At 38.9% G+C, this 27,857-nt stretch overlaps 1 protein-coding gene across 9 annotated transcripts in view; it reads right to left on the bottom strand.

The window, feature by feature from the left end:
* PRORP (protein only RNase P catalytic subunit) overlaps window positions 1-27,857 on the bottom strand; it is a 135,401-nt gene that overhangs the window by 99,456 nt on the left and 8,088 nt on the right. For 2 of the 9 annotated variants that reach the window (XM_069558723.1, XM_069558724.1), the window contains one exon: window positions 5,602-5,686. The exons of the other annotated variants lie outside the window; for them this stretch is intronic. In XM_069558723.1, the coding sequence (XP_069414824.1) occupies window positions 5,602-5,686 (85 nt within the window). The remainder of the gene's footprint in view (window positions 1-5,601; window positions 5,687-27,857) is intronic. 9 annotated transcript variants of the gene reach the window in all.

The raw sequence follows: 27,857 nt of genomic DNA, 5'->3' as shown, positions 1-27,857 counted from the left end.
TTTTCAACAGTGACTAAAACAGAGGTCAGAAGACAATGGAATACTATCTTCACAGTGTTGAGGGAAAATACATAGTTAAGCTGTCACTCAAGTAAATACTTTCAAACAAAGAATAAAATAATTTACCACCCTTATCCTGTTACTGAAAGAATGTTATTCAGGAAGATGCCCAATGGGTGAGAATGCAAGGGCTAACGCTATACAGATCCGTGCATCACCAACATACAGGTGCTAAGAGAGGCGTACAGAGAAGGGGGTGAAAATGAACAAGGAGAATGGGTTGAGTAGGAAAAGAGGAAGGAAGCTGTGGGAAACTGGAGCCTTGGGAATCACCAAAAACTCAAAGGATAGGCATAGGACAAATTGTACTATTGTCCTTTTAACATACAGGGAAAACTCAGTTGCATCTATAAAGAAAGAGCAATGAACTTTAGGGAGAGCATGGCAACAGATGGAAAGGGATCTGACAAAAACAAAGTAGAAGGGCAAGAAAAAACAAAATGTAACAGAATTAAAATCTTCACTGAAAGCATTAAAAATAGTTACACACTAGGATATGGATTCTGTGAAATCCAGCACAAACTTAGAAAAATTCTATTAGAACGAAGAGAACAAAAGATAAGAGAAAAAAAATTAGAGATATGAAGGAGAATAGAAATCCAACTTAAGCCTCATAAGGGCGTTATGGAATAAATCAGAACAAAAAGATGAGAACAAACCATTTTTTAAAATTTTCCTAAGATAAAAAAGTATGTCTTTAAGGACTCACAAGTTTCAGGGAAACTTAAAGAAAAAATTCATCTAGTCCTCGTCCCACAAAATTTTTAATACTGAAACTGAAGAAAAATTTCTATAAATATCCAGACCAAATAATAATAATAACACAAAGACATTTATAGGGCTTTCTACATGCTATGTAAATCACAAAAATATAGAAAAATAAGAATTTTAAGTGCTTTCCATGGATTTCGACAGAAATCCATGTTCTCACCAGAGGTACAGTGGAATAGAGCAACATCAATCAAGCTGGGAGCCCTAAAAGCCAGAAGACAATAAAACAACTCTGCTTAAAGATGGTAAAATCATCCTTACATGGGCCTGAACCTCCTGGCACCTGCAGTCCAACAGTTTTTCCTTTTCCTGAACAGTACATATGAATAATCTGTGGCCTATGTTTTTAAGAAGGCATTCCAATCCAGACTACTGTCCTTCCTTACAAGGTACTTGCAAAACGGGAGAGAAATCCAAGTGCCCTGCATGAGTTCTTCTGTTGAGAAGTCCTGCTTGCTTTGATGTGGTCTTCCTAGTTCACATAGGAAGAGACAACCCTTTTTCTCCAGCTCCCTACTCCAAAAAAGACTGATAGGGACTACTGGGATTTCACTGAAATAGAAGTCTGATGAGCTATTTTTCAACTGCAGGTCACAACCAGTGCCTGGGTCATGAAATCAATTTAATAGGTTACAACCAGCTTTTTTGAGGTTTACAATGAAATAACAGTTAAAATGCAGTCCAACACATGTAGCAAGAGCAGGTAAATGTTTTTATTGGTTATCAAATGAGTTGTTACACAGAGTGAATTTTATACTTGAGTTGTGGTCAAAAAGGACTGTCATATTTACAAAACGCAATTTTGCCCCAGGGAACATTATTAGTACATTTTTTCATGGGACTATAATATCTATTCCTTGAAAGTTTATAAAGAAAGGGCTAGAACCCCAGTTCTAAGGATTAGCTTCACCAAATATTAAGACATATTATAAAACTACAATAGTTAATATAGTATGGTCATGTAAACAGATTAAAGGATGAGAATAGGTAAGTCCAGAAGCAGACCCAAATATACTGGAAATTTGGTATTTGATGAAAAGTGGCAACCCAAACTCAAAGAAAAAAAGATAGGTTGTTAAATAAATGGTGTTGACACAACTGGGTAATTAACTGAAGAGAAAAAAAAAATCAAATTGGAACCCTATCACATTTACTTCAGAAAAAGTTCCAAATGGATCAAAAATGTAAAGGAAAAACAACAAATGTAATAGGGGGCAAAAGGAAGCTTATATTTGTATTTATTCATTCTTAAATAATCTTATAAAGGAAAAGGTCTTTCTAAGTATGAAACCCAGGAGTCATAAAAGTTTAATAAATTTGACTATTTTAAAATGTGCAGAAGGAAAAAAAATTACAATTCAAATGACAATTTTTCAAATAAAGAGCTTCTACAAATCAACTAGGATTTCCCTAGGGGTTCAGATGGTAAAGAGCCTGTCTGCAATGCAGGAGACACAGGTTATTCCTGGGTTGGGAAGAACCCCTGGAGAAAGAAATGGCAACCCACTCCAGTATTCTCGCCTGGAAAATCCAATGGACAGAGGAGCCTGGTGGGCTACCATCCATAGGGTTGCAAGGAGTCAGATACAACTAAGCGATTTTCACACAATTCAACTAAAAATCCTCAATAACTCAAGTGAAAAGTGGGTAAGGCAGAAGCAAGCACTCTGAGTTTTAAACCTAAAGATGCTTGACTTACCCATTAAGAAAATGGTAAATTAACCCTATACTGAGGTTTCATTTTTCACTTAAGATAGGCAAAGATCAAAATGTTTGATGACACACTGGAACAAAAAGATGTGGAGAATCAAGACTTCTCATACTTTGCTGATCAGTATGTGTAAATACTGACAAAATTTCCACAAAGGCCAATCAAAACTGACACAATCTCCACTGCCCCAGCAATTCAATCTTCAGGAATCTTACAGCTGTGTTAGAATATGTGAGAAATTACAAATGTGTAAGGTGATTCACTGTTGCATTTTTGTAATAGTAAAAGACTAAAACAACCTAAATATCTATTAACCAAAGACTGAATAAGTAATTAAATTATGGTCACTCGACAAAATGGAAAACTATACAGCTTGAAATAGAAAAAAGAGGAGGAAAAGGAGGAGCAGGGGTTAAGAAGGAAGAAGATAATCTATTTTGGTCTTGAAATACAAAATGATAGCCCAGTATCAATTACATAAAAGACTGAAAAAGTTTCACTAAAGAATCCTCAGCCATTCAGAATCATAAGTTAGAGACAAGTTCTCTAGCAGCCAGTTATATTTCCAAGCAGATTTTTCTACTCAATACCCCAGGCAGAATATAATTTACTCATAGGATAAAGTTATTTCTTAAATTTTGCTTGTGCTTTATGGAAATAGAGGTTATTCAGGTAAAGATAGTTTAGAAATTAGATTAAGAGGTAGAACAAAAAGCTATGTTCTTTTTAATCCCACTCTCCTTCCCTTTCGTATCATATCCTGAAAGACGGAGAACAGTTAAAAGAAAGGCAAAAAGACAACATGTTTTTCATCATAGAATCTTGCTCCCAAATTAGAAAAGAACAAATCAGGCAAAGAAAGGCAATAACGTGGCTTGGATCCTGGAAACCCAGAAATCCTGTTAACCACTTTTTAAAAAAAATTCTGCTTTCAGTTCAAGGAGTACATCCACACTTACACACCCTGGAAATCCCCACTGGTTCACAATCAACCAAGAACCGGCTCTAAAACACCAACTCAATGCCTAACTTCCCCCATTCCTTGGAAGCAAACATGCAAAATATTTAACTCCTTTCACTGGATGATCCCAAAACAAAATAAAAATATCACACCAATAAAACTCACCGGAAAACTCCCCCTCCCCAAAATCTGAAAGTAAATATTTTTCAAATATGAGAGAGAACAGTCTTATAGAAAAATTGAGCACTATACATAGATAAAACTTAATTCAGAGTCCTCAAAAAGAATTTCCAAAGAAAAGCAAATATGGAGAACTGCCCAAGGCTCTTTTTTTAAGAGTCTTTATCGATGTTTCACTGTTCACTCTGAAAAAGTGACCAAATTCAAAATGCTTCTTTTAACAATAACTTTGGATACCATATTATTATCCTCCTCCTCAGGTACACAGCACAAGCCCCTGGATGCTAAAGGAGCCTGGGCTAGTCATGATAAGCCAGTTTGGGTTTGTATTATCTCTGCTGGGGCATCTATAAACTGATATGACTTTGGTCAAGTCTCTTCACTTTTCTGGGCCTCAGTATAAAGTGGGGCCAGTACTTACTGAGAAGGGCTATTGTAAGGACTCAGTAAAATTAAATGAGCTGACTATAAAAAGTCTATACTCTAAAAGCCTCCACAGGTGCCATGGTAAGCAGTTAAGAGTACAAGTTGTACCAACAGTTTGTCACCATCTCTAACTCTTTGGTTTTTAAAACAGGACACCAGCAAAATAACTTTTCCATGCTTTCTGTTCCTGACTCAGAAATGGGTTTCTGTCTTCATATGGTGGCAGGATATTTGAATCCCTAAAGTAGTAATAACCCAACTGCCTCTATATGTGACAGATTTTATTTTCTTGGGCTTCAAAATCACTGAGGACAGTGACTGCAGCCACAAAATTAAAACATGCTTGCTCCTTGAGGAAAAGCTATGACAAACCTTGCTGACAGAGGTCCAAAGAGTCAAAGCTATGGTTTTCCAGGAGTCATTTACGGATATAAGAGTTGGACCATGAAAAGGCAGAGCGCCAAAGAATAGATGCCTCTAAACTGTGGCGCCAGAGAAGACTCTTGAGTCCTGCAAGGAGATCAAACCAGTCAATCCTAAAGGAAATAAACCCTGAACATTCATTGGAAAGACTGATGCTGAAGCTGAAGCTTCAATATTTTGGCCACCTGATGCAAAGAGCCAACTCACTGGAAAAGACACTGATGCTGGGAAAGATTGAAGGCAAAAGGAGACAAGGGTAGCAGAGCATGACATGCTTAGATAGCATCACGGACTCAATGGACATGAATCTCAGCAAATTCTGGGAGACAGTGAAGGACAGGGAAGTCTGGCATGCTGCAGTTCATGGGGTCACAAAGAGTCGGACATGACTTAGCTACTGAATAACAACAACTCTATACATATAAGAAAGGTATGTTTACATGTCATTCATTTCCATGTATTCTGATTCAAAGGCCAAAGAGAAAATTCAGCCCACCCCATTCAGAAAGGCTAGATCCACTGCTCTTGCAGTACATATGTATGTACAGATGATTCATAAATCAAGTGTTCTCTGCTGGGGATTGCTTGAAGCGCACACTTGCAGATTACTCTACACTTTACAACATGTCTACACCTTCAGATATATCCTCAAAACAATCCTGTGAGAAAACTGAGATGCAGAGGGGGGAAAAAGGCCACATTAATGACTACATAAAAAATATATGATCTCTAGTTCTGACTCCTACTTAATTCATTACTTCATTGAACTGAATAAGCTATTTATTTTGTTTATAAAGCAGAAAAGAACAATTTATCAGTTGTACCTGCAAAAGTCACCAAAGTTGTTTTCTCATAGCAATGAAGCAGAATCTATTATCATCCAAACTCAGTTTTACTGCTAATATAAAAAGAAAATGGTTTACTCTGTCTTTTTGTCCTCTTTTAATGAAAAAAAGGAAAAGAATAGAAGAGAGAGAATAGAGAAGGAAAAAATTTAAATCTTGGAATTTCCAGTGCTTAAGTTAAACAATACTAAATCTGCCTCATGTTAAATAAGTATATTACTTACTGTCTTTGTACACTGCAGGAGTGAGAAGGAGCCAATGGACGTTGTTCCCGTGGAGGGCAGGGAAAAAATGGGAAGTGATTTTACTCTGAAAGAAACTCAGAAGGCCAAAGAATCAAACAGTATATGGAAACGGCAAGACAGGTAGAAATCTTGGGGATATCCCGGGAACACTCATGAACTCAGATGACGTGTCCTGTACATCTCATCAGTGGTTTTCCCTTCCATGTCTAACTTATATAAATATTGAATAACTTAGCAGCAATGTACAACTGGAAGATGAGTCATCCCACCAGTAATAAAGGAGATTAAGGGAAATTCTATCTTCCTGTGAACTTTGACACAGTTTGCATCTGTTTCATTATTCCTGCTAGCTGTTACTGCTAATTCATGTCTGCACTCCTTCCCTTCTGCTGCTGCTAAGCAAGTAATAGCAAGCTAAATATTAAGCAACATCATGCTCAAAAGTGAACACCAGACTATCAGCGACATAAAAGTACTGTGTACTTTTTACAGACATAGGTACATGCTGTTTACAGGTACAGTGTAAACAGCATGGATGAATGGAATCCAGAGATGAGGGTTTGAATCCTGGCTCTGTGACTTAACCCATGTGGCTTTAGCAAGTCAATGAGCTTCTTTGACCCTCAGTTTCCTCTCTGTAAAGTATATAAAATACTCCTTCCTTCAAAGTTATTGTAATGATTAAATGGTATAATTAAATAAATGGTAACTATGGCATGAAAGTGAAGTCGCTCAGTCGTGTCCAACTCTTTGCGACCCCATGGACTGTAGCCTACCAGGCTCCTCCCTCCATGGGATTCTCCAGGCAAGAGTACTGGAGTGGGTTGCCATTTCCTTCTCCAGGGAATCTTCCTGACCCAGGGATCGAACCCTGGTCTCCTGCATTCCAGGCAGACACTTTAACCTCTGATATAAACCTTGGATGACTTAATGTATACATAATACTTACTGCACATCTACTGATGCCAAACATTGTGGAGAATACAAAGAAGGGTGTCCTGCTCCTCAAAGAAGGAGAGGAATGTACTCCTACACATTTGAGGTGAAAGAGAAAAGCAAAGAGCAGAGCAGAGTAGTCCACAGCCAGTGAGTAGCCAGCTCTGCCGGAAGCAGGCATTTGTAAAGAATAGAAGAGGAGATGAGGCTTGAAAAGTGGGTTGCAGCAAAACTGTGGAGAAAGTTACTTTCAGGGTAGGAAGGAAAACTGCAGATTTTTGGGCAATGGAATAATATGATTAAACCAGTGTTTTAACAAGACTGATTTAGGAAGATTATTTTTTTTTTAATGGAAGGAATAGACACAAGAAAACCAGTTAGGAGGTAACACAGACATTGAAGCTCAGATGCAAAAGGCTTACACAAGATAGAAGGAGTAGAAATCGAGCAACAGAAGCAGATACAAGAAGTGCTGCACAACAGGGTTACTGATGGATTTGACACAAAGGTTAGGGATAAAAGAGGAGTCAAAAAATTAGTTTTAATTGCCTCAGTCTGGGCCGCAAAAAAGGAAAGACACAAAAGGAAACTCAATGGTATGTGATCAGAGACTAGGAAAAAAGAAGCATTTATGAAGTACTTGACTTTTGACACCTTGAATTTGAGTTCATAATGACATATTCAGGGACATCACTTTGCCAACAAAGGTCCGTATAGTCAAGGCTATGATTTTTTTCAGTAGTCACGTGTGGATGTGAGTTGGACCATAAAGAAGGCAGAGCACTAAAGAATAGATGCTTTCAAACTGCAGTGCTGGAGAACTCTTGAGACTCCCCTGGACTGCAAGGAGATCAAACCAGTCAACCTTAAAAGAAACCAATCCTGAATATTCATTGGAAGAAATTGATGCTGAAGCTCCAATATTTTGGCAAATCTCATGTGAAGAGCCGACTGACTGAAAAATATCCTGATGCTGGAAAAGATTGAGGGCAAGAAGAAAAGGGGGCGATGGAGGACATTATGACTGGATGGCATCACTGACTCAATGGGCATGAGTTTGAGCAAACTCTGGAAGATAGTGAAGGACAGGGAAGCCTGGTGTGCTACAGTTCATGGGGTCACAAAGAGTTGGACACGACTTAGCAAGTGAATAACAACAACAATGTCATATTCACACAGAAATGTCTCACAAGCAGTTAGTTGTATTGATCTAGCATTTAAAAGAATAGCCAGGATAAAAAACAAAACAACAACAACAACAATCCAAGAGTCCCTTGGATAAGAAGAGACTAAAGCTGAGGAAGAAATCCCACCAGGGTCACTGAAAGGCCCTGGGTATTCTTTCAGGAGAAAAATACACCTGCTCATTGTAGGAAAACGGATTTTCTCTGGTGAGGAGAGGACATGGATTCCAGGAAATTCCAACATTCATAAAAGAGGCACACAGATTATGGCTTAAATCTCTGTGAATAGTGGTGTCAGTCTAACTATAAAAGGTATGTGATGCAACGTGAATTAAGATACAGAGCTTACCTTGAGTGGACACTGTTACTAGCTATTCAGCTCCACTGGGGACTCCAGGGGCCTGCGGAAACACACTGAAATATGCTTCTTCTCTAACTGGCCCCCTTCTGATATATGTCAGCATTTTTACTTTATAAACTAGGAATTAAATCTAATTTTACTCTGGATGTAATGTGTGGTGTCTGCCCGCTAGTCCATAACCCAACTGAAACACTGCACATGAATCTGCACAACATTTCTGGGTGTTCAGAATCCCATAGCACAAAATCTGAAAATCACCATGACTTATCATACGACAAGGAAGAGAAGAAATGTGGTCCTTGCCTCCTCCTAGTAAACCCATTATTGTTCCTTTACTTAGAGGGGTATTCTACTTTAAAAGTTTTACACAATAACAAGAAATACATTTGGATTGATATACTAGCTTTATTGTTGTTGAGTCGCCAAGTTGTGTCCAACTCCTCACGACCTCAAGGACTGTACCACGCCAGGCTTCCCTGTTCCTAGCTCAGCTTCATTGATAACATGGCTGACAGTCAGGACCAAGAATGCTGTGCTTCAGCTATGTTCTGGAAGTGGTCTGTCAGGTTATTTTGGTACATAACAATAATCAGTTTCTTACAGATAGCATATCATTTATGGTGTTACACCTCAAACTAATACACTTATATGCCAATTATACCTCAGTGAAACTGGAAAAATAAAATTATAAACATTTACAAATAATAATAATAGTCAGTTCTTATTTTCTGATAATCATAATGGAGTTTCTCTGAAGGTCCAGAAACCTTGTACCATCAACAAAATAGTGAGCAACCTTGGAAGAGGTCACTTCAATAATTTCTGTATTCAAAGGTCTGGCCCATGTGCAGAGGTAGTCCTGCCTGCCTGCTAAATTGCTTCAGTCGTGTCCGACTCTGTAACCCCATGGACTGTAGCCCGCCAGGCTCCTCTGTCCATGGGATTCTCTAGGCAAGGATACTGGAGTGGGTTGCCATGCTCTCTTCCAGGGGATCTTCCTGACTCAGGGATCAAACCTGAGTCTCTTACATCTCCTGCACTGGCTGGCAGGTTCTTTACCACTAGCTCCACCTGGGAAGCCCCATAGATGTAGTATAGGCCCCTAGATGTATTTTGAAAAAATGAATCACAGTTATCAGGCCATGAGACATTGACAATGACTGCAGAAGAGGTATTAACTTATAATAAATCCTTTCATCTTTCACCTAATGCTGAATAGCTCCTAAGCATTTACTAAGTTCTTTTCATTTCCCAGTGACACTGCATGTGGGCACTGCCTGATAAGGCTGTATCCTATTTCCCTGAAAAAATACCCCCTGCTCACCATTCTCATGCTGGAGAATTTTACAGGTTAAATAATCAATTCAACCCAAAACATAAGCATTTATATGGCATGAATCTACAAAGAAAATACAGTGTTTTTATTAACATAGGAGAATGTAATTTTGGAATTCTTTTATCTTTTAGTCAGCTTGCAAAGCATCACATTTCTAATTACAGCAATGGTCCATCAAGACGGACGTCTGCCTGAGTTTGTCTGCTAATTCAAATCATCTGAGCAGATCGACCACTGGCACAAATGCAGGGAGCCAAGTTTTTTAAAAAGTGTTTAAATCATCTGTGTAGCTAGCTCAATCCACACACATTCCACTCTTCCAACTATAAATCTCCAAAAAAGAGCCAGCACTCCTAAGTGTAGGAAATCACATTTGACCTCCCTGCAGCTGCTGCACAGCTGAGGAAAATGCAAAAACAAAGAGGAAATGTGTCTGGAGATCTTATTAACAAAGAGTGGAAATCCCCTTCCTCCACATCTCCCAGCCAGCACTGCTGAGGATGCATTGAGCTCTCAGGTTCAAATTTCCCTTCACAGAAGGCCTCACCACCCAGAATCAAGCTGCAGCTGCTGCCTGCACTAAAGGCAGGGGTGATGCACACTGGAGCGCGCCAGATTGCCACTTCAGCTACAGTTTTCACTACAAATTAGACTCACATGTACAGGATTTTTTTTCAACTGCAGAACAAAACATTAATAGCAAAAGCAATGTGGTTCAGTAGGAAATCTCTCCAGCTCTGATCTAAATTTCACCTCTCACGCATTTCGTGAGTGGAAAAAGAAATGTACTACCATGTGCAAATGTTATGACAATTTTCAGTATTTTTAAAATATTTTTTGACTAAAGAAATGGACTTTCACTTTCTATGACGACATTTCTAAACTATTTTCATCTTTTATAATGATTATGTTTGTTTGGGGAAAATACACTACAGGAGAATTTGCCTCTGCATGAAATTCACTAAGGATGCATTATTTTATAATCTCCCTCTTCATAACTTCTCCTGAAAACATATAAGCATTTCTTTAACATGTCGTCATTTCGAGAAGATTTTTACAATGGAAATTTCAGACATATACTAAAGTATACAGAATAATCTAATAAGAAATCTCAGTGAATCCATACTAACTTTATCAACTCATGGCCAATCTTGTTTCATATGTAACCCTACCTACTCCATCCCCCAATTTCCAGTTATTTTTGAAGCATATCTCACCCATCACATCATTTCATCCATAAATATTTCAGTGTGTAGCTCTGAAATACTTCTGGGTTTGGGGGGTGTTTTTGGTCATGCCGTGCGTCTTGTGGGATCTTAATTCCCTGACCAGGGACTGAATCCAGGCCCTCAGTAGTGAAAGTGCCAAATATTAACCACTGGACTGCCAGGGAATTCCCTGAAATACAGAGTTTGAAAACAATTCACTAGCATTATTACATCTTAAAAAAAAAATCAGCAAGAATTTCTTATCATCTCCAACAACTGTGTTCAGACTTGTTTGTTCAAATGAGGAATATAAGGCACAATACAGTCCATACACTGCAAATGATGGATAAATCATAAATCGCTTTGATCTACAGGTCTTTTCCCTCTCCTTCTCTTTGGTTCTCTTTCTCTCTGTCTGCAATTCATTTATTGGGAAAAACTAGCTTGTTTGTCTTAGTTTCCTAGTTTGGATTTGGTGACTGTATTCTTGAGGTATAATATGTCCCATATATTTCCTGTATATGGAATTATATATGCAGGATTATATATAAATTAGTGGTTGGGCCCTAGAGGTTGATCAGATTAAAGTTTGATATTTTCACATACCAAATCCTTAACTCTTCTATTTCCTATTTCTTGAAACCCCAAAGGAGAGAACCACTTGCAGAGCTTCACCCTTTAGATAACAAGTACTGCTGGATTCCAAGGAGGTGGTATGTGCTCTGCTCAAGACTTCATTTATACTCTGTAATGACCTATATGGGAATAGAACCCAAAAAGAGTGGACATATGTATATGTATAACTGATTCACTTGCTGTACAGCAGAAACAACACTGAAAATCAACTATATTCCGATAAAAATTAATTTTAAAAATATATAAAGGAAAGGCAGTGAGGTAGTCTAAAAAGCTTCACACTATCAAAACCTCAGCAATGATTTGATGTCCTTTTCTTCCTTTCCAGACTGACACCATGCTAGACACAGATTCTGTACTTTTATTCACCTAAATCACAACTTCCTCTTCTACCCTGCACTGTCTTCAGGGCTCTACCCTCATCTCTGCCCCCACTAGGAAAAGATGATCTTATCTGACTTAAGACATAATTAGGTTGCCTGGCAACAGTCAGAACAAGAATCATGAAGTAACTTTCTCATGGTTATTATAAAGATGATGTTAACTAAGCTAACAGTTGTAAGGTACTTATAGTAGTGATTAGTATACAGTAAGCCTTATACAAATGTTTGCTTTAGAAAAAAAGCAGTTAAAACAAATCAAGCAGAATTAATATCTGAAAAGATCTCTCAAACTTCTTCAAGAATACAAATATACTCCTTTATATCTTGCATTTTGGTGGAATAATGTGTTCTATATACAAGTAAACTGCATTATTCTGCCAAAATAAGGGCTTCCCTGGTGACTCAGACAGTAAAGAATCCACCTGCAATGAGGGAGTCCTGGGGTTCAATCCCTGGGTCCCCTGGAGAAGGGAAAAGGCAACCCACTCCAGTATTCTTGCCTGGGAAATCCCATGGACAGAGGAGCCTTGCGGGCTGCAATCCATGGCATCACAAAGAGTTGGATACGACTGAATGACTAACGCAACAACACAGAAGTAAACATTTCAGATAATGAAGGTGTGTTCTTTTAGACATTTAATTTTATTTCATTTTAATCTTTTAAAAGTCTAGATAATACAAAATGGAAACTGTTGTTAGAAATGCACTACATACTTTCCTTTATCAAATGAATATCAAACAGTATCTTTGAAAATTTCTTAGGGACCCAGTATATCATTATGAACATAAGGAAACGTAATGAACAAAACTCAGATTCTGGAAATAAGAGAGACACTTCTTAGCTCTGCTACTAACAAAGTTGGCTCAGGAAAGCCACTTAACCTCTGTGAGGCCTAGCAAAAATGAGATGCTGCCTTCCCGGTAGGATTAACTCAAGGATTAGAAATAACAAAGACCCTTGGGGGAATTCTCTGGTGGTCCAGGGGTTAGGACTCCATGCTCTCACTGTAAAGGGTGTGGGATGACCTCCTCGTTGAGGAACTAAAATCCCACAAGCTGCCCAGTGAAGCAAAAGCAAAAAAAAAAGAAGAAAAGAAATAAAGATCTTAGCACACTGCCTGACACACAGTAAGCATACTGCAGGGTTCAAACAGACAGAAACTTCTACTCTCATGGAGCTTCTAATATGGAGAAAAGATAAATAAAAGCATATAAAATACATAATATGTCAGATGGTGGTAAGTGTTATGGAGAAAAATAAAGCAGGGACCAAAAACAGAGTGCTTGGGTGAGGGGATACAGGCAATTTTGAATAGAGTAGTCAGGAAGAACCACTCTAAGAAGGCAATATTTAAGAAAAGAGCTGAAGCAAGTAGATAAATAATCACACAGATATCTGGAGTAAGAGGAAATAGCTAGTACAAAGGTCTTCAGGCAGGTGCATATCTGGTAGGACCAAGAAACATCAAGCAGTCCAGCCAGCTGGAATGGAATGCAGTAAGATCCGAGAGGCTAACTGGGGTTTTAGAGGTCACTGGAAAGATTCTGTGTTTCAGCCTACTGGAGAGTTTTACGCAAAGGGGTAACATGATCTGACGTGGATTGACAAAAATCACTCCAGCTGATAGCAGGGTGATCGGAAACAAGAACAATTAGATAGATGGCTATTGTAGTTGTCTAGTCTAGAAATGATGTGCCTTAGATAGAAAAGTGGTCGCAGTAAAGGTGATGAAAGTGAAAGTCGCTCAGTCATGTCTGACTCTTTGTGACCCCATGGACTATCGAATCAACGGAACTCTCCAGGCCAGAATACTGGAGTGGGTAGCCATTCCCCTCTCTCCAAGGTATCTTTCCAACTCAGGGATCGAACCCAGGTCTCCCACAGTGCAAGCAGATTCTTTACCAGCTGAGTTACCAGGGAAGCCCAAGAATACTGGAGTGGGTAGCCTATCCCTTCTCCAGCAGATCTTCCTGACCCAGGAATCAAACCAGGGTCTCCTGCATTGCAGGTGGGTTTTTTTACCAAGTGAGCTACCAGGGACGCCCAAAGGTGATGAGAAGTGGTCATATATGCCCTGAAGAAAATTGATATATTTCCTGGTAGACTGGAGGTGGGGTATGATGCAAAGAGGGGAGTTAAGGTTGACTTGCATTTTTGATATCTGAATAACTAGAAGAAGGAAGTTCTATTTACTGAGATAAGAAAGACTGCAAGATGGACATCGTATAAAGATCAGAAGTCTGGTGCTGGAGAGAAGGGAGAAGGCCTTTGCTGTTATTCTCAACATCTCAGCAGTTGCTCTTTCACACTGGTAGTTTTCTCTTCCCTCAGAAGCCAGCTGTTAGACTTCAGTACCCATGTGTTATCGTTTTTATTCTTCTGTCTTATTCACACTATTCTATTTGCTTGGAAGAACAAATGAAACGGCAATGAAAACTGATACCTTTAGTCAACACTGAAAGAAAAACTGAATCAGAAATCTGAGGCAACATTTTCTAAGCAAAACAAAAACTTAAAACCGTGGCCACTCTGGTACGACCTCACTTCCATCACACTGCTTCTACAGTTCATTTATAAAATGCTCACTTAGAACCTACAACACTTTTCTCATAAACACAGATTTATAAAAAAATGACTTGGTTTTCAAGCCAAACTATGTCATGGGGTTATATTATAACAATAAAAGTACTAGCTTAGATCTGAGGGAGGAAAGATCACAGGATATAAGAAAAACCAGACCTTCTTGCCCTTGGCTTAAGAAAAAAATAAGTCAAGTTTCTCTTCACACACTTCTACCTTGTCCAAACCTCCTCAACCAAAGGTGCCCCATCCCTCTGCCTCCAGCACTGTAACCTACGTGAGACCTACCACTCTAGCATCCGACTCAGAAGTTACCCCCCAAATGTCCTCCATGTCTAAAAATCACCCACCCAACTCTAAAACAGCAGTTACCACTACAGTCGCACATAATTCTCCTTCCCTTATAGAACAGAACTCAGCTGGCCATCAGGAGGAAATGCACCGCTTTAAGCTAATTCTCATAAAAATGACTGGATCCCAGTTGGAAGAATTTCAGTAAGTGCTATCTCAGAGCAAATGAAGAAGGATGAAGAAATGGAGATGTCTGATGTTGAGAAGGCAAGGAGTCAGCTTGCTTTTCTTTTTACATTTTTACCCTTCCTGGGCCTCTGAACTCATTGATTTTTCTAGAAGTTTCACATCTTTAACCACAACTTTTGCACCAAACCACCTGGATGATCCAGAGATCACATGCCTAGTGTTTTACTGTGGAGCTGAAGAAAAGGAAACGGGGAATAACATTAGTGATTAAGTATACATTGGGTAAAATGTTCATAAGTTGAGGATCATTTGTCCATTAATGAGCTTTTTATAAATAGACTTCACAGCACATGATTTTAAAACTATACCTGAGAAACAATTACATTTCTCAGGTTTTTTTTTAAACTACCAAATCCGCGAAGTTTGCCATTTACCACTGGACTTTTAAAAAAAAAAATTCGGGGGGAAAACCTCTTATGCATCTTAGAGATAATCAAATGTTCAAACCCACAGAAGATGAGAGTGGAAGGTTCTGAACACTGTGATGAAGAGCTCAGTTGGTTCACATCTTTCATGGTTTGCAGCTGCAACTCTCAAATTAAAAAAAAAAAACAACCTACATTAGATCAGTTTTATACAGACATTTCATTTAGGTCACGTGTGCTGTTTTAAATCTGTAGTTAGAGAAACACCAGAAGGCCTCCCTTTTGTCAATTAACTGAAGAGATATTATCAAGCAGAACAAATGGTTTGATTTAAACTTAACCCTAAAAATTCAATTAAGTGGACTACAGGCAATTTGCCTTTCTCCAATTTCTTTTCTAGAAAACAGAATCTTAAGTCATTAAGGTTTTAACAAGTTCTTAATCACAGGATTAAGGGGGACTGTTATCATGATTAAAGTTTCATTAAAAGTTACAAAAAAAGCAGCTTCATTAAAAGTTCAAAATGAGAGGACCACGGTGGGCTACTATTTCTTTCTTTACAGTTATCTATTTCAACTGCAGGTTTTTTACAATTAACAAGTTATTTTTATTTTCCATTTTACAAAGTAAAAGATGATGAAATAAGAATAAGAATTAAAAGAATAGAAGAAACTAAATACAAGATGCGCTGAGTAGTAAGGCTGCTGCCTTTGTTGTTTTTAACTTCCTTTGCTAATGTTTGCATAATAAAGTTGAGGAAAATAAATATTACTGAAACTTTTAAAGAGAAAGAAAAAGCAAACTACAGCTAAAGCAGAGTATTTCTAGAGCAGTGGTTCTTCAACTGTGGTGTGAGGACCCCTGCACATCTTTAAGACTTTTTCAAGCTTAAAAACTATTTTTAAGGCTTCTCTGGTGGCTCAGTGGTAAAGTATCCACCTGCCAATGTGGGAGACACAGGTTCAATCCTTGATAGGGAAATATCCCACAACCCCCGGAGCAACTAAGCCCAAGCGTCACAACAATCGAGCCTGTGCCCTAGAGCCCGGGAGCCACAAGTACGGAGCCCGTGTGCCCTAGAGCCCACGCCCCACAATGAAAGAAGCCACCGTACTGAGACACCCATGCACTGCAACTAGAGAGTGGCCCCCGCTGGCCACAGCCAGAGGAAAGACTGAGCGACGACCAAGACCCAGCCCAACCAAAAGTAAATAATTAAAAAACAAACTGTTTTTATAATAATACTAAGATATTATCTGCCTTTTTCAAACTCGTTCCCTCACAGGTGCACAGAGGAGACTGGTGTAATATCAGAGAAGAATAACTATCTGAAAATGCCAATAAAATACTTTCACCCTTTCAGACTATCTCTAAGAGCCTCCATTGTCTTCATATGCTTCAACCAAAATAACAAACCACAAGACTGAATACAGAAGCAGATATGAAAATTCAGCTATCTTCTAGTGAACCAGGTAATTAGAAAAATTTACAAATATGTAAGATGGTGCCTCTCTTCTCCCATAGCGTTCTTGTTTTAGATGATAGAGCTATTATTGAGAAAAGATACTATTTATGTTAATGTGATAGTTTTTATTTTGTTATTTTAAGTTAATATTACTCTTAAAGGTTCTGGATTAATTTCTAGTCTGGTAATTATCAAAAGATACAATACCACATGAACAAAAGCTCTCAGGAATCCTTAATTTTTAAGAACATAAAAGGGTCATGGGACCAAAAAGTTTGAGAATTGCTGTTCTAAAAGGTTTCCTACTCTGTCAGAAAAATATCACTTTACAAAGGAATATTTCTTAAGAGATACAAAGAAAGTTGCTTAAAATTGAATTTATAATTTATAGGATAAGTGATTAAGCTCAGATTTGCTTTACAATGATCTGAGCCGCAAGGGAGGGATGGTGGGAGTATAAGTGACGTAAGAGTGGCCATGAGTTAACAATCACTGAGCAGGAGTTTGTTATTCTAGTCTTTCTACTTTTGCAAAAGTTTGAAATTTTCCCTAAGAAGATTAAAGAGAAATTCATACCTGGACAACTGAATATGAAAAAAAAGGTGTAATTTTATAGTATCACTATTATAAGAATGAAGGAAAATGAGAGGGAAAAAAATCTTACTAATATTAAACTAACACTTTCCTCATAGCTCCAAATTTACCTTTTTTATTTTTATTGATGTCAATGAATTTCACATAGTTGAATCAATAAGTACATGGATATTATTCGGAGCTCTGCCTCATTCAGTTAAAATTTACATATACAGCTCCTCTCTTTACTAAAACTAATTTGACAAAGAAAAATTATACAGGTATCTTTCAGTTTAATATTAAAAGCTCATCAAATCCTTTGAACCTGACTGACCTGGCCATAACCTAGAATAATTTTTTTTATTAATACATGTTACACTATTGCCATCTGCTGGTTGTGATGTGGAAGCACAACTAACAATTTACCTGACTGGTTTTCTCCCAAAATTATCCTGTAGAAAAGAAGCTGTCATACATATATTAGAGTTCTTCAAAATCTCACATTAGAAGCAGTGGTTCTGGACCCCACTTGCACTTTAAAATCATGGGAGTTTTTGAGAGTCCTGATGCCTGGACCCCAAACCAGAGCAATTAAATCAGAACCTATATTCTGTAAAAATGAAAGGCAAGCCAGACTGAGAGAAAATATTTGCAAAAGATATATCTAACAAAGGACTTTACCTAGAGTCACTTTTCAGTTCAATTTAGTCGTTCAGCTGTATCTGACTCTTTGCGACCCTATGGACTGCAGCATGCCAGGCTTCCCTGTCCATCACCAACTCCTGGAGCTCCCTCAAACTCATGTCCATTGAGTCGGTGATGCCATCCAACCATCTCATCCTCTGGGTCATCCCCTTCTTCTCCTGCCTTCAATCTTTCTCAGCATCAAGGTCTTTTCTAATGAGTCAGCCCTTCGCATCAGGTGGACAAAATAATGGAGCTTCAGCTTCAGCATCAGTCCTTCCAATGAATATTTAGGACTGATTCCTTTAGGATTGACTGGTTTGGTCTCCTTGCAGTTCAAAGGACTCTCAAGACTCTTCTCCAACACCAACTCAATAATAAGAAAAAAACAAAAACAATTTTTTAAATGGGCAAAGATCTAAATACTGCCTCACCAAAGAAAATAATAAATGGATGGCAATTCAGTACATGAAAAGATGCTCTACATTACTAGTTAATAGGAAAATGTTCATTAAGACCACAAGAGATATCACTTCACATCCACTGTTGTCTAGTTGCTAAGCCGTTTCTGACTCTTAACAACCCCACAGACTGTAGTCCCCAGGGAATCTTCCTGACCCAGGGATCAAACTCATGTCTCCTGCACTGGCAGGCAGATTCTTTATCACTGAGCCACCAGGGAAGCCTCTTCACATCCAAAGAATGGCTAAAAGTGAAGAGACTGACCTTAATATTAAGTGTTGGCCAGGATGTGGAGCAACTATAAGCCCTCTCACACTGCTGACAGAAATGTAAAATGGGACAACCACTTTGGAAAACAGCTTGGCAGTTTCTCAAAAAGCTACACACATACCTACCATAAGACTCAGCCACTTCACTCCTACATATGTACCCAACAGAAAGAAAAGTTGTAGTAGGTTAAACAGTGTCCTCTCTAAAATTCACGTCTACCTGGAATGTGACCTTATCCAAACAGGGATCTTCACAAATGTAATTAGTTAAGATGGGGTCATATTGTAAAGTAGGTCCTATGTTCTTACAAGAAAAGATGACACACAGAGAAGAGGAGGCAGAGAGTAGAGTGATTCAGTTAAAAGCCAACAGACAGCAAGGATTCCCAAGAGCTGGGAGCTTCTGAAGCTAGGCAAAGGGGATAAGCTTCCCCAGAGTCTTCAGAAGGAAAATGGTCCTGTCAACACCCTGATTTCAGACTTCTAGCCTCCGGAACTGTGAGATAATGACTGTCAATCATTTTAAGCTACTCAAGCTGACCAACTTGGTTACAGCACCCCTAGGAAACAAATACAAAAGCAGAAAGTGCAAAGACGTGTACAAAATGTTCTTATGAGCTTTATTTTTAAGAGCCTCAAACTGGAAATAACCCAAACATTCATCAACAGGTGAATGACTATACAAAACTGTGGTATAGCCACACAGTGGAATTTCATATAGTGGAATTCCTCCGGCCATGGGATTCTCCAGGCAAGAATACTGGAGTGGGTTGCCATTTCCTTCTCCAGGGGATCTTACCGACCCAGGGATCGAACCCAGGTCTCCCGCATTGTAGGCAGACACTTTAACCTGTGAGCCACCAGGGAAGGAAGCCCTTTTCACAGTGGAATACTAATCAGCAATTAAAATGAATCAATGACTGAGACACAAAATGTAAGTGAAATCTCAATTATGAATTAAAGAAGCCATACAAAAAGGATTATATATAATATGATTCCTATGGTGTTTATCTGAGGTGGCAAGAGTGAACAGTGGGTGGGTACAGAAGGGGGTCATTATAAAGTGGCAGCACACTTTTGACATTGACAGATATGTTCACTGTCTTGATAGTGCTGACAGTTCCACGGGTGTATACGTGCCTGTGTGTGAAGTCGCTTCAGTCATATCCGACTCTTTGCGATCCTATGGACTATAGCCCACCAGACTATAGGAATTCTCCAGGCAAGAATACTGGAGTGGGTTGCCATGCCCTTCTCCAAGGGATCTTCCCAACCCAGGGATCAAACCCATGTCTCTTCCATCTTCTGCATTAGGCAGACAGGTTCTTTACCAATAGCGCCACCTTCTCCATATGTCAAACTTCATAAATTTGAAGAGAAGATGGCAGAGAAAAGTGCACCAAGAAATCAGTCTCCCTAGAAAGACTAGACAACAGTGTACTGACAGAATCTGTCTGATTCTGTAACCACTTGGCAACTCTGAAGCCTGTTAAATGCTTGCAACTTTCAGGCGAAGCCTTAAATGATGAATTGTGGTTAATCTAATCAGTTTTAGCTCTCTGAACAGCAATATCTACCCATCTCTCACCCCAACCCACATGGCAGGCACCTGTATGTATTACGTGTTCCTAAAGCAGTCTGCACACAGCTTATGGGAGCCAGGTTGGGCAAAAAGGACCTTGTCCTCCAAATATTGGAGATTTGTGCTCTGATTGCAGACTGCTGCTTCCGGTCACAGAAGTGCAAACAAACAGGCATAATCATCAAGAAAAAGAAAATTTGAATATACACTATAATGAGTAAGCAGAGTGAATTATTAATTTTAAAAATCCCTCAAAAAAAATGTCATGGATCTGATGATTCACTGGTGAATTTCACTAAACGTTTAAAGGAGAACAAATACCAATCTTTTAAAACTTTTCCAAAATCTTAAAGAGGAAGGAATACTTCTCAACTCATTCTACAAGGCCAGCATTACATTGATACTATAGTGTCTTTATGCTACAAGAAAGGAAAACTATGCACACTGATGCAGAAATCTTCAACAAAATACTAACAAGCAGAATTCAGCAGCATGTTAAAAGGATTTATACACCATGACTAAGTGCAAGGATGCAAGGATGTTTCAACATATGAACACTGATCAATACAATACACCGCATAAACAAAATGACAGAATAACACATGATCATCTCAAATAACAAAGAAAAAAGCATTTAACAAAACTTAACACTCTTTAAAAAAACTAGACAAACTAGCAATAGACGGAAACTAACTCAACATAAAAGCCATAGATAAAAACCAACAGTCAACATCATACTCAGTGGTAAAAGACTGAAAGCGTTTCCTCAGGACCAGATCAGGAGCAAAGGAAGGATGTCCCTGCCCCTTGTACCACTTCTACTTATTGCAAGTTCAAGCTGGAGCAATTAAGCAAGAAAAAGAAATAAAAGGTACCCAAATTGGAAAAGAAGATGTAAAATTATCTTTGTTTGCAGATGATACGATCTTATATACAGAAAACCATAAAGATTACACACACACACACACACAGAAGTAATAAATCAATTCAACAAAGTAAGAGGCTATAAAGTCAACACACAAGAATCAGTTGCATTTCTATAAATAATGAACAATCTGAAAAGAAAACTACAGAAACAATTCTATTTATAAAAGCATAAAAAAGAATAAAATTCCTGGGAATAAACATAACCAAGGAGGTGAAAAACTTGTACAATGAAAACTACAAAACACTGCTGAAAGAGTAAAGGCATAAATAAATGGAAACAAATTCCATGTTCATGGATCAGAAGACTTAATATTGTTAAAAGTCAACACTATGAAGGCAATCTACAGATTCAATACAATCCCTATCAATATCCCAATGACTTTTGTTGCAGAAACAGAAAAACCCATCCTAAAATTCCTATGGGGGACTTTCCTGGTGGTCCCCCAGGTTGACTCTTAATCTGGTTAATGATTAAGAATACGCCGTGCAATGCAGGGAAAGCAAGTTTCCATGGAAAGGGAAGGAACTGAGATCCCACACGCTGTGGGACAACTAAGCCCATGCGCGACAGCTAGGGAAGCCAAGCACTGCAATTAAAAAGTCTGCGAGCTACCAGAAAAAAAAAAAAAGTCTGCGAGCTGCAAAAGAAGACTCAGAACAGTCAAAAAATAAAAAAAATAAAATGCATTTGTTTTAAAATAACTAACTAAAGTTCATATGGACTCTCAAGGGATCCTGAATAGCTGAAACAATCTTGAAAAACAAAACCAGAGGATCCATACTTAATGATTTCAAAACTTACTACAAAGCCACAGTAATTAAAAATAGTGTAATATTGGCATAAAAATAGACATACAGGCCAATGGAACAGAAATAAATTCAGACCCTCCCATATATGTTAAGAATGACTTTTAACAAGAATGTTAAGACCATTCAATTGGGAAAGGACAGCTACAAACAGTGCTGAGAAAACTGGCTACCCACTCACACACAAAAAAAATAAATTCAACCCTTTCCAAATACTGTATACAAAAATTAACTCAAAATAGATCTAAGACCCTAAATATAAGATCTAAAGTAATTAAACTCTTAGGGATGAAAACAGAACAAAAGCTTTACAACACTGGATTTGGCAATGATTTTCTTAGATATGATGCCAAAGGCACAGGAAATGAAAAAAATAACAAACTGGACTTCATCATAATTTAAAAAATTTTGTTCATCAGAAAGCACTATCAGAATAAAAAAAGGCAACCCACAGAATGGGAGAAGATATCTGCAGATAGTATATAGGGATCAATATATGTCAAAATATACAGAAAAACCTGAAACTCAACAACAAAACTCCAACTCCCATTCAAAAATGGGGAAAGGACTTGAACGGCTTCTTTATCTCCAAAGAAGATAGATGAATTGCCAATAAGCACATGAAATGATCACTAATCATTAGAGAATGCAAATCAAAGCTATGAGATACCACCTCACACTCATTAGGATAGCTACTATGGAACAGAGTATGGAGATTCCTCAAAATATTAAAAATAGACATAGCATATGATCCAGCAATTCCACTTCCCAGTATATACCCCAAAAATTGCAAGCAAGGTCTCAAACAGGTATCTGTACACCCATGTTCATAACAACACTACTCACAATAGCTTAAAATGTGGAAGCAACTCAAGTGTCCATTAACTGATGAACAGATATACAAAATGTGATATAAGCATTATATGGAATCTTATTCAGACTTGAAAAGTAAGGAAATTCTATAATATGCTACAACATGGATGACCCTTGAGGACCTTATACTAAATAAGGCACAACCAAAAGACAAATACTGTATGATTCCAATTATATGAGGTATTTGGAGTCGTCAAAATCATACAGACAGGAAGTACAATGGTGGCTGGCAGAGGCTGGAAGGAGTGGAAAATGAGGAGTTCCTGTTTTATAGTTTCAGTTTTATAAGATGAAAAGAGTTAGGGGATACATGATGGTGATGGCTGCACAGTAATATGAATGTATTTAATACCACTGAACTGTACACTTAAAACCAAAACTTCGAAGGGGTAGGGCCAGAGCATCAGTAATTAAAAAAAAAAAAAAAGCATAACTCAACATGGATTTTGTTTTGTTTTGTTTTGGGGGGTTTTTTTTTGGCCACAGTGCACAGCATGCGGGCTCTTAGTTTCCTGATCAGGGGTCGAACCTATGCCCCGTGCAATAGAAGCTCAGAGTTTTAACCACTAGACTGCCAGGTAAGTTTCCATCAGTGATTTTTAAACATCCCCTAAACTATTCTAACAAGTAGCCATGGATGAGAACCATTTCATTAAAGGGTGCCATTTCATTTATTTTGTTTTGAACAAAAGAGTACTTCCTGGTAAAAACATATAAACCTGAAATCATTTTTTTTTTAACTTTTTATTTTGTTTTGGGGTATAGCTGATAAACAGACAATGTTGTGATAGTTTCATTAACCTGAAACAATTTAGATAATGCTCTTCTTGGATACTTATGGAGATCAGCAGAAACCATAATTTTTTAAAGCAAGCAAACTCAACATGGATTAGTACTTACTCCGTGGTTTATAACTCACATTCCCAAGTTATAAACAAGCTTTTAAAAGTAATATTGAAAGAAGTTCCAGCTGTTTACCCCTAGTACAAAATAATTTAAAATGCTGAACACAATACAGTTTTAACACATATCTGCAATGAATAGTATTTATAGACTGAACTATGGCCTCCTCAGAATCCTCAAATTGAAGCTCCTTAGCACCTCTTACGGAGAAGGCGATGGCACCCCACTCCAGTACTCTTGCCTGGAAAATCCCATGGACAGAGGAGCCTGGTAGGCTGCAGTCGGTGGGGTCGAGAAGAGTTGGACACACTGAGCGACTTCACTTTCACTTTTCACTTTCATGCATTGGAGAAGGAAATGGCAACCCACTCCAGTGTTCTTGCCTGGAGAATCCCAGGGACGGGGGAGCCTGGTGGGCTGCCGTCTATGGGGTTGCACAGAGTCGGACACAACTGAAGTGACTTAGCAGCAGCACCTCTTAAGGTGACTGCATTTGAATATAAGGCCTTTAAAGAGGAAATTAAGACGAAATGCGATCATAAGGATGAGCCCCAATCCATCAATTCACTTGATGTTCTCAAGTGAAAAAGAAATTCAGACACATAAAGACGCACCTTGGATACCCTGGCATGGAGGAGGTCTTTATGAGAACAAACCAAGGACCATCTGAAAGCCAAGGAAAGAAAAAATCTTCAGGAGAAACCAAACCTGCCTATACCTTGATTTTAGAACTGTGCAAAAATAAATTTCTGTTGTTTAAACCACTCTGTCTATTGTATTTTGTTATGGCAGCTCTAGCAAATTAACACACATAGTAAGCCAAAAAAAAAAAAACACCACAAGATGAAGAACCTTTGGGCAATGACACTCTGCAGCTGAACTTTATCCTGGGGCACAGTCCACACTCTTGGAGAGGCCCCCCTCGATCGGGACAGGGCTCAGGATGGCTTGTCCTCTGAAATTTTAACCTCAAATTTTTATTCACCTGCTCTCTGATTTCGGCCTTCTAGCTTTCATTCCCTTACTGGCACAGTATCTCCTCTTTTACTCCACATGAGACTGCGAGGCCCTGGAGCCCTCCCAGACAAGTGCTCTCTGGCCTGCCTTCCTTTCCTATCTAGTCTGGGTCCCATGATGATCTATCAGAACTACCTTCCCTAGCTCCCTGCTACGTTGCCACAACTAAACAACGAAACCCAAAATCTGAACCAACGGTGCATTCTGTCTTCACTACTACCACTCTAGATGAGTCAAGCTCTGTTGGCAAAGTACTAAACCACACATTCATGCACAGTAATGTCTACAAATTCACTGATTCAAATCTCAGCACCCACCCCTTGCCACATCCTTCTGCTGGAGTTGGCATCTCTCAAGGACCACTCCTCCCAAGAACCACCCCAAGCCTCTTGACTCTCTTTAGTCCTGCATGGATGCCTGTCTCTCACCATGCACCCCATTTAACACAGCAGATGTCATTTCTTTCAGTCTTCTCGCCTCCTATCTATATATTTATCTGTATCCACACCCATCCTCACTTTCTTTTCTAGTCTCAAAGAAGTTTCTTCCATTTCTAACCTTCCTATCTGTGCTCTTTTTGTCAACCCTTCCTACTTTTGAACCTTTTCATCCATTCTCTCCCTACTTGCCCTGCTTATTCAACACCTTTATCTTTATTAAGAACTCTTACTTCATCCTATGAGTATGCACATCTCTCTCACCTCCCTAAACCCTTCCTTGATCTCTATCAAACTCAAGCCACCACTATCCATCTGTCTTCTTCTTTTCATCCAAGCTTCTCAAAAGAAGAGTTCACCCTCAAGAACACACCCTCAATGTGTGTTCACTGAGTTACAATAACCTGCATGGCTTTGGCTCCCAGTGTACTACTGCTATCCCTCTTCTTATGGTCATCAATGACTCCTTACTTATTCTTAAGTGATATCTAATCATTCTCTCAAAGCATGCTATAAGAGACATCCTTGGTGGTCCAGTGGTTAAGACTCTGCACTCCCAAGGGGGCAGGGGTTTGAGTCCCTGGTCGGTGAACCAAGTTCCCACATTAAAAAAAAAAAAAAAAAAAAAAAGCATGCTATAGAATTGAGGGGGAAAGAGAAGCCCTCTCCTAGTCCCTGCCGAACCTTCGAAGTTGCTACTTTTCCACCTCAACTGAGGTTCATGAGGTTCATCTAGACCAGGGGTCAGTAAATTGTTTTCTGTAAAAGGCCAGATGGTAAATAGTTTAGGTTCTGTGAGCTGGTCTCTTCTGTACCTTCCCAACTCTGCAGGGCACAGGAAGCCACAGAAGAGACCAGCATACCTATTTGATTTGGTCCCAGATCCTCGCAATAAAGCAATATCACAATGAAGTGAGTCATATAAATTTTTTGGTTTGCCAGTATGTATTAAAAAGTTATATTTACATCATACTTTATTCAGTGTGTAACAGCATATTTTTAAAAAATGATGTATATACCTCAGTTTAAAAATACTTCATTGCTAAAAAATGCTAACCATCATTTGAGCCTTCAGTGAATCATCTTTTTGCAATAGTAACATCAACGGATCACCCTAGCAAACACAATAAAAATGAAAAAAGTATGAAATATTGCATTGCTTACCAAAATGTGTCACAAAGACATAAAGTAAGCAAATGTTGTTGGAAAAATGGCACCAGTAGACTTGCTCAGGAGAAGGCAGTGGCACCCCACTCCAGTACTCTTGCCTGGAAAATCCATGGACGGAGGAGCCTGGTGGGCTGCAGTCCATGGGGTCGCTAAGAGTCGGACACGACTGAGCGACTTCACTTTCACTTTTCACTTTCATGCATTGGAGAAGGAAATGGCGGCCCACTCCAGTGTTCTTGCCTGGAGAATCCCAGGGAGAGGGGAGCCTGGTGGGCTGCCGTCCATGGGGTCGCACAGAGTCGGACACGACTAAAGCGACTTAGCAGCAGCAGCAGCAGACTTGCTCAATGCACTCCTGCCACAAATTTCCAATTTGTAAAAAGCAAAATACAATAAAGCAAAGAGCAATATACTAATATACACCTGAACCTAAGTGAATGAGTGTGGCTATGCTCCAATAATACTTAATTTACAAAAACAAGCAATAGGCTAGTCTTTGTGGGCCATGGTTTGCTGACTCCTCTTAGCTGTGACCTGTGTTGTTCCCGGAACCTGTACATTTATCAAGAATTTGGCCTCCAACTCACAGTCTTCATTGCCAGCCTAAGGGACAAAGTACAGTGCCAGGCACCTGATAAGCATTCTATAATGTGGTTGCAATTATTATTTCTTAAAATTATCCCATGGACACTGTAATTAGCTTTGTGGATGACCACCTAGCACTTTAGGCCTCTCAGTTTCTTCATCTGCTTAACCCTCATACTGTGGATTTTGTCATCTAGAGCCCTCTATCTCTCAGATCAAATACCTAATGGACACTGATCACTCTCACTCCCTTTATACTTGCTCTCCAACCTCAGTGAGCCTCCAGTCCACTTGTCTCTCTTGTCTCCTAAACCCTGAATACTCACTGGAAGGACTGAAACTGAAGCTGAAGCTCCAATACTTCAGCCACCTGATGCAAAGAGCCAATTCACTGCAAGAGACCCTGATGCTGGGAAAGACTGAAGGCAGAAGAGGACAACAAAGGATAAGATGGTTGGATGGCATCACCGATTCAATGGACATGAACTTGGGCAGACTCTGGGAGATGGTGAGGGACAGGGAAGGCTAGCATGCTGCAGTCCATGGGGTCACAAAGAGTCAGACACAACTTGTCAGCTGAATAACAACAGCAGCAAAGAGTTGGGCATGACTGAGCAACTAACACTTACTCACTTACTTCGTCTCAGAAACAGTTGGTACTACTTCAGTCTACCAGAAATGATCTGGATCCATGTCTGTCCCTTCTGCTTCACGAATACTATTGCACAAAAGCTAAATCCCGAACCAATCCAGCCATATGTTTTCCTTCACTGCCTGTTAACTATGGATATGGTTCAGATCCTGAGCTTCCCCATCTTCAAATGGGTGATGTCCTTTCAAGACTGTTATGTGCTATGAGTTTAACAGGCCTAAAAGTGCTCGACATAAGGTAATCATTCCATAAATAGTAGCAATGTTCTTATGTTAAATCAATAGCTTAAGATGAAAGGT

The sequence above is a fragment of the Ovis canadensis genome, chromosome 18 (genome assembly GCF_042477335.2).
Source record: "Ovis canadensis isolate MfBH-ARS-UI-01 breed Bighorn chromosome 18, ARS-UI_OviCan_v2, whole genome shotgun sequence".
In the NCBI taxonomy this organism is placed as follows: domain Eukaryota; kingdom Metazoa; phylum Chordata; class Mammalia; order Artiodactyla; family Bovidae; genus Ovis; species Ovis canadensis.
The sequence above is the reverse complement of the archived record's forward strand: the minus strand, read 5'-3'. Positions and strand labels throughout refer to the sequence as shown.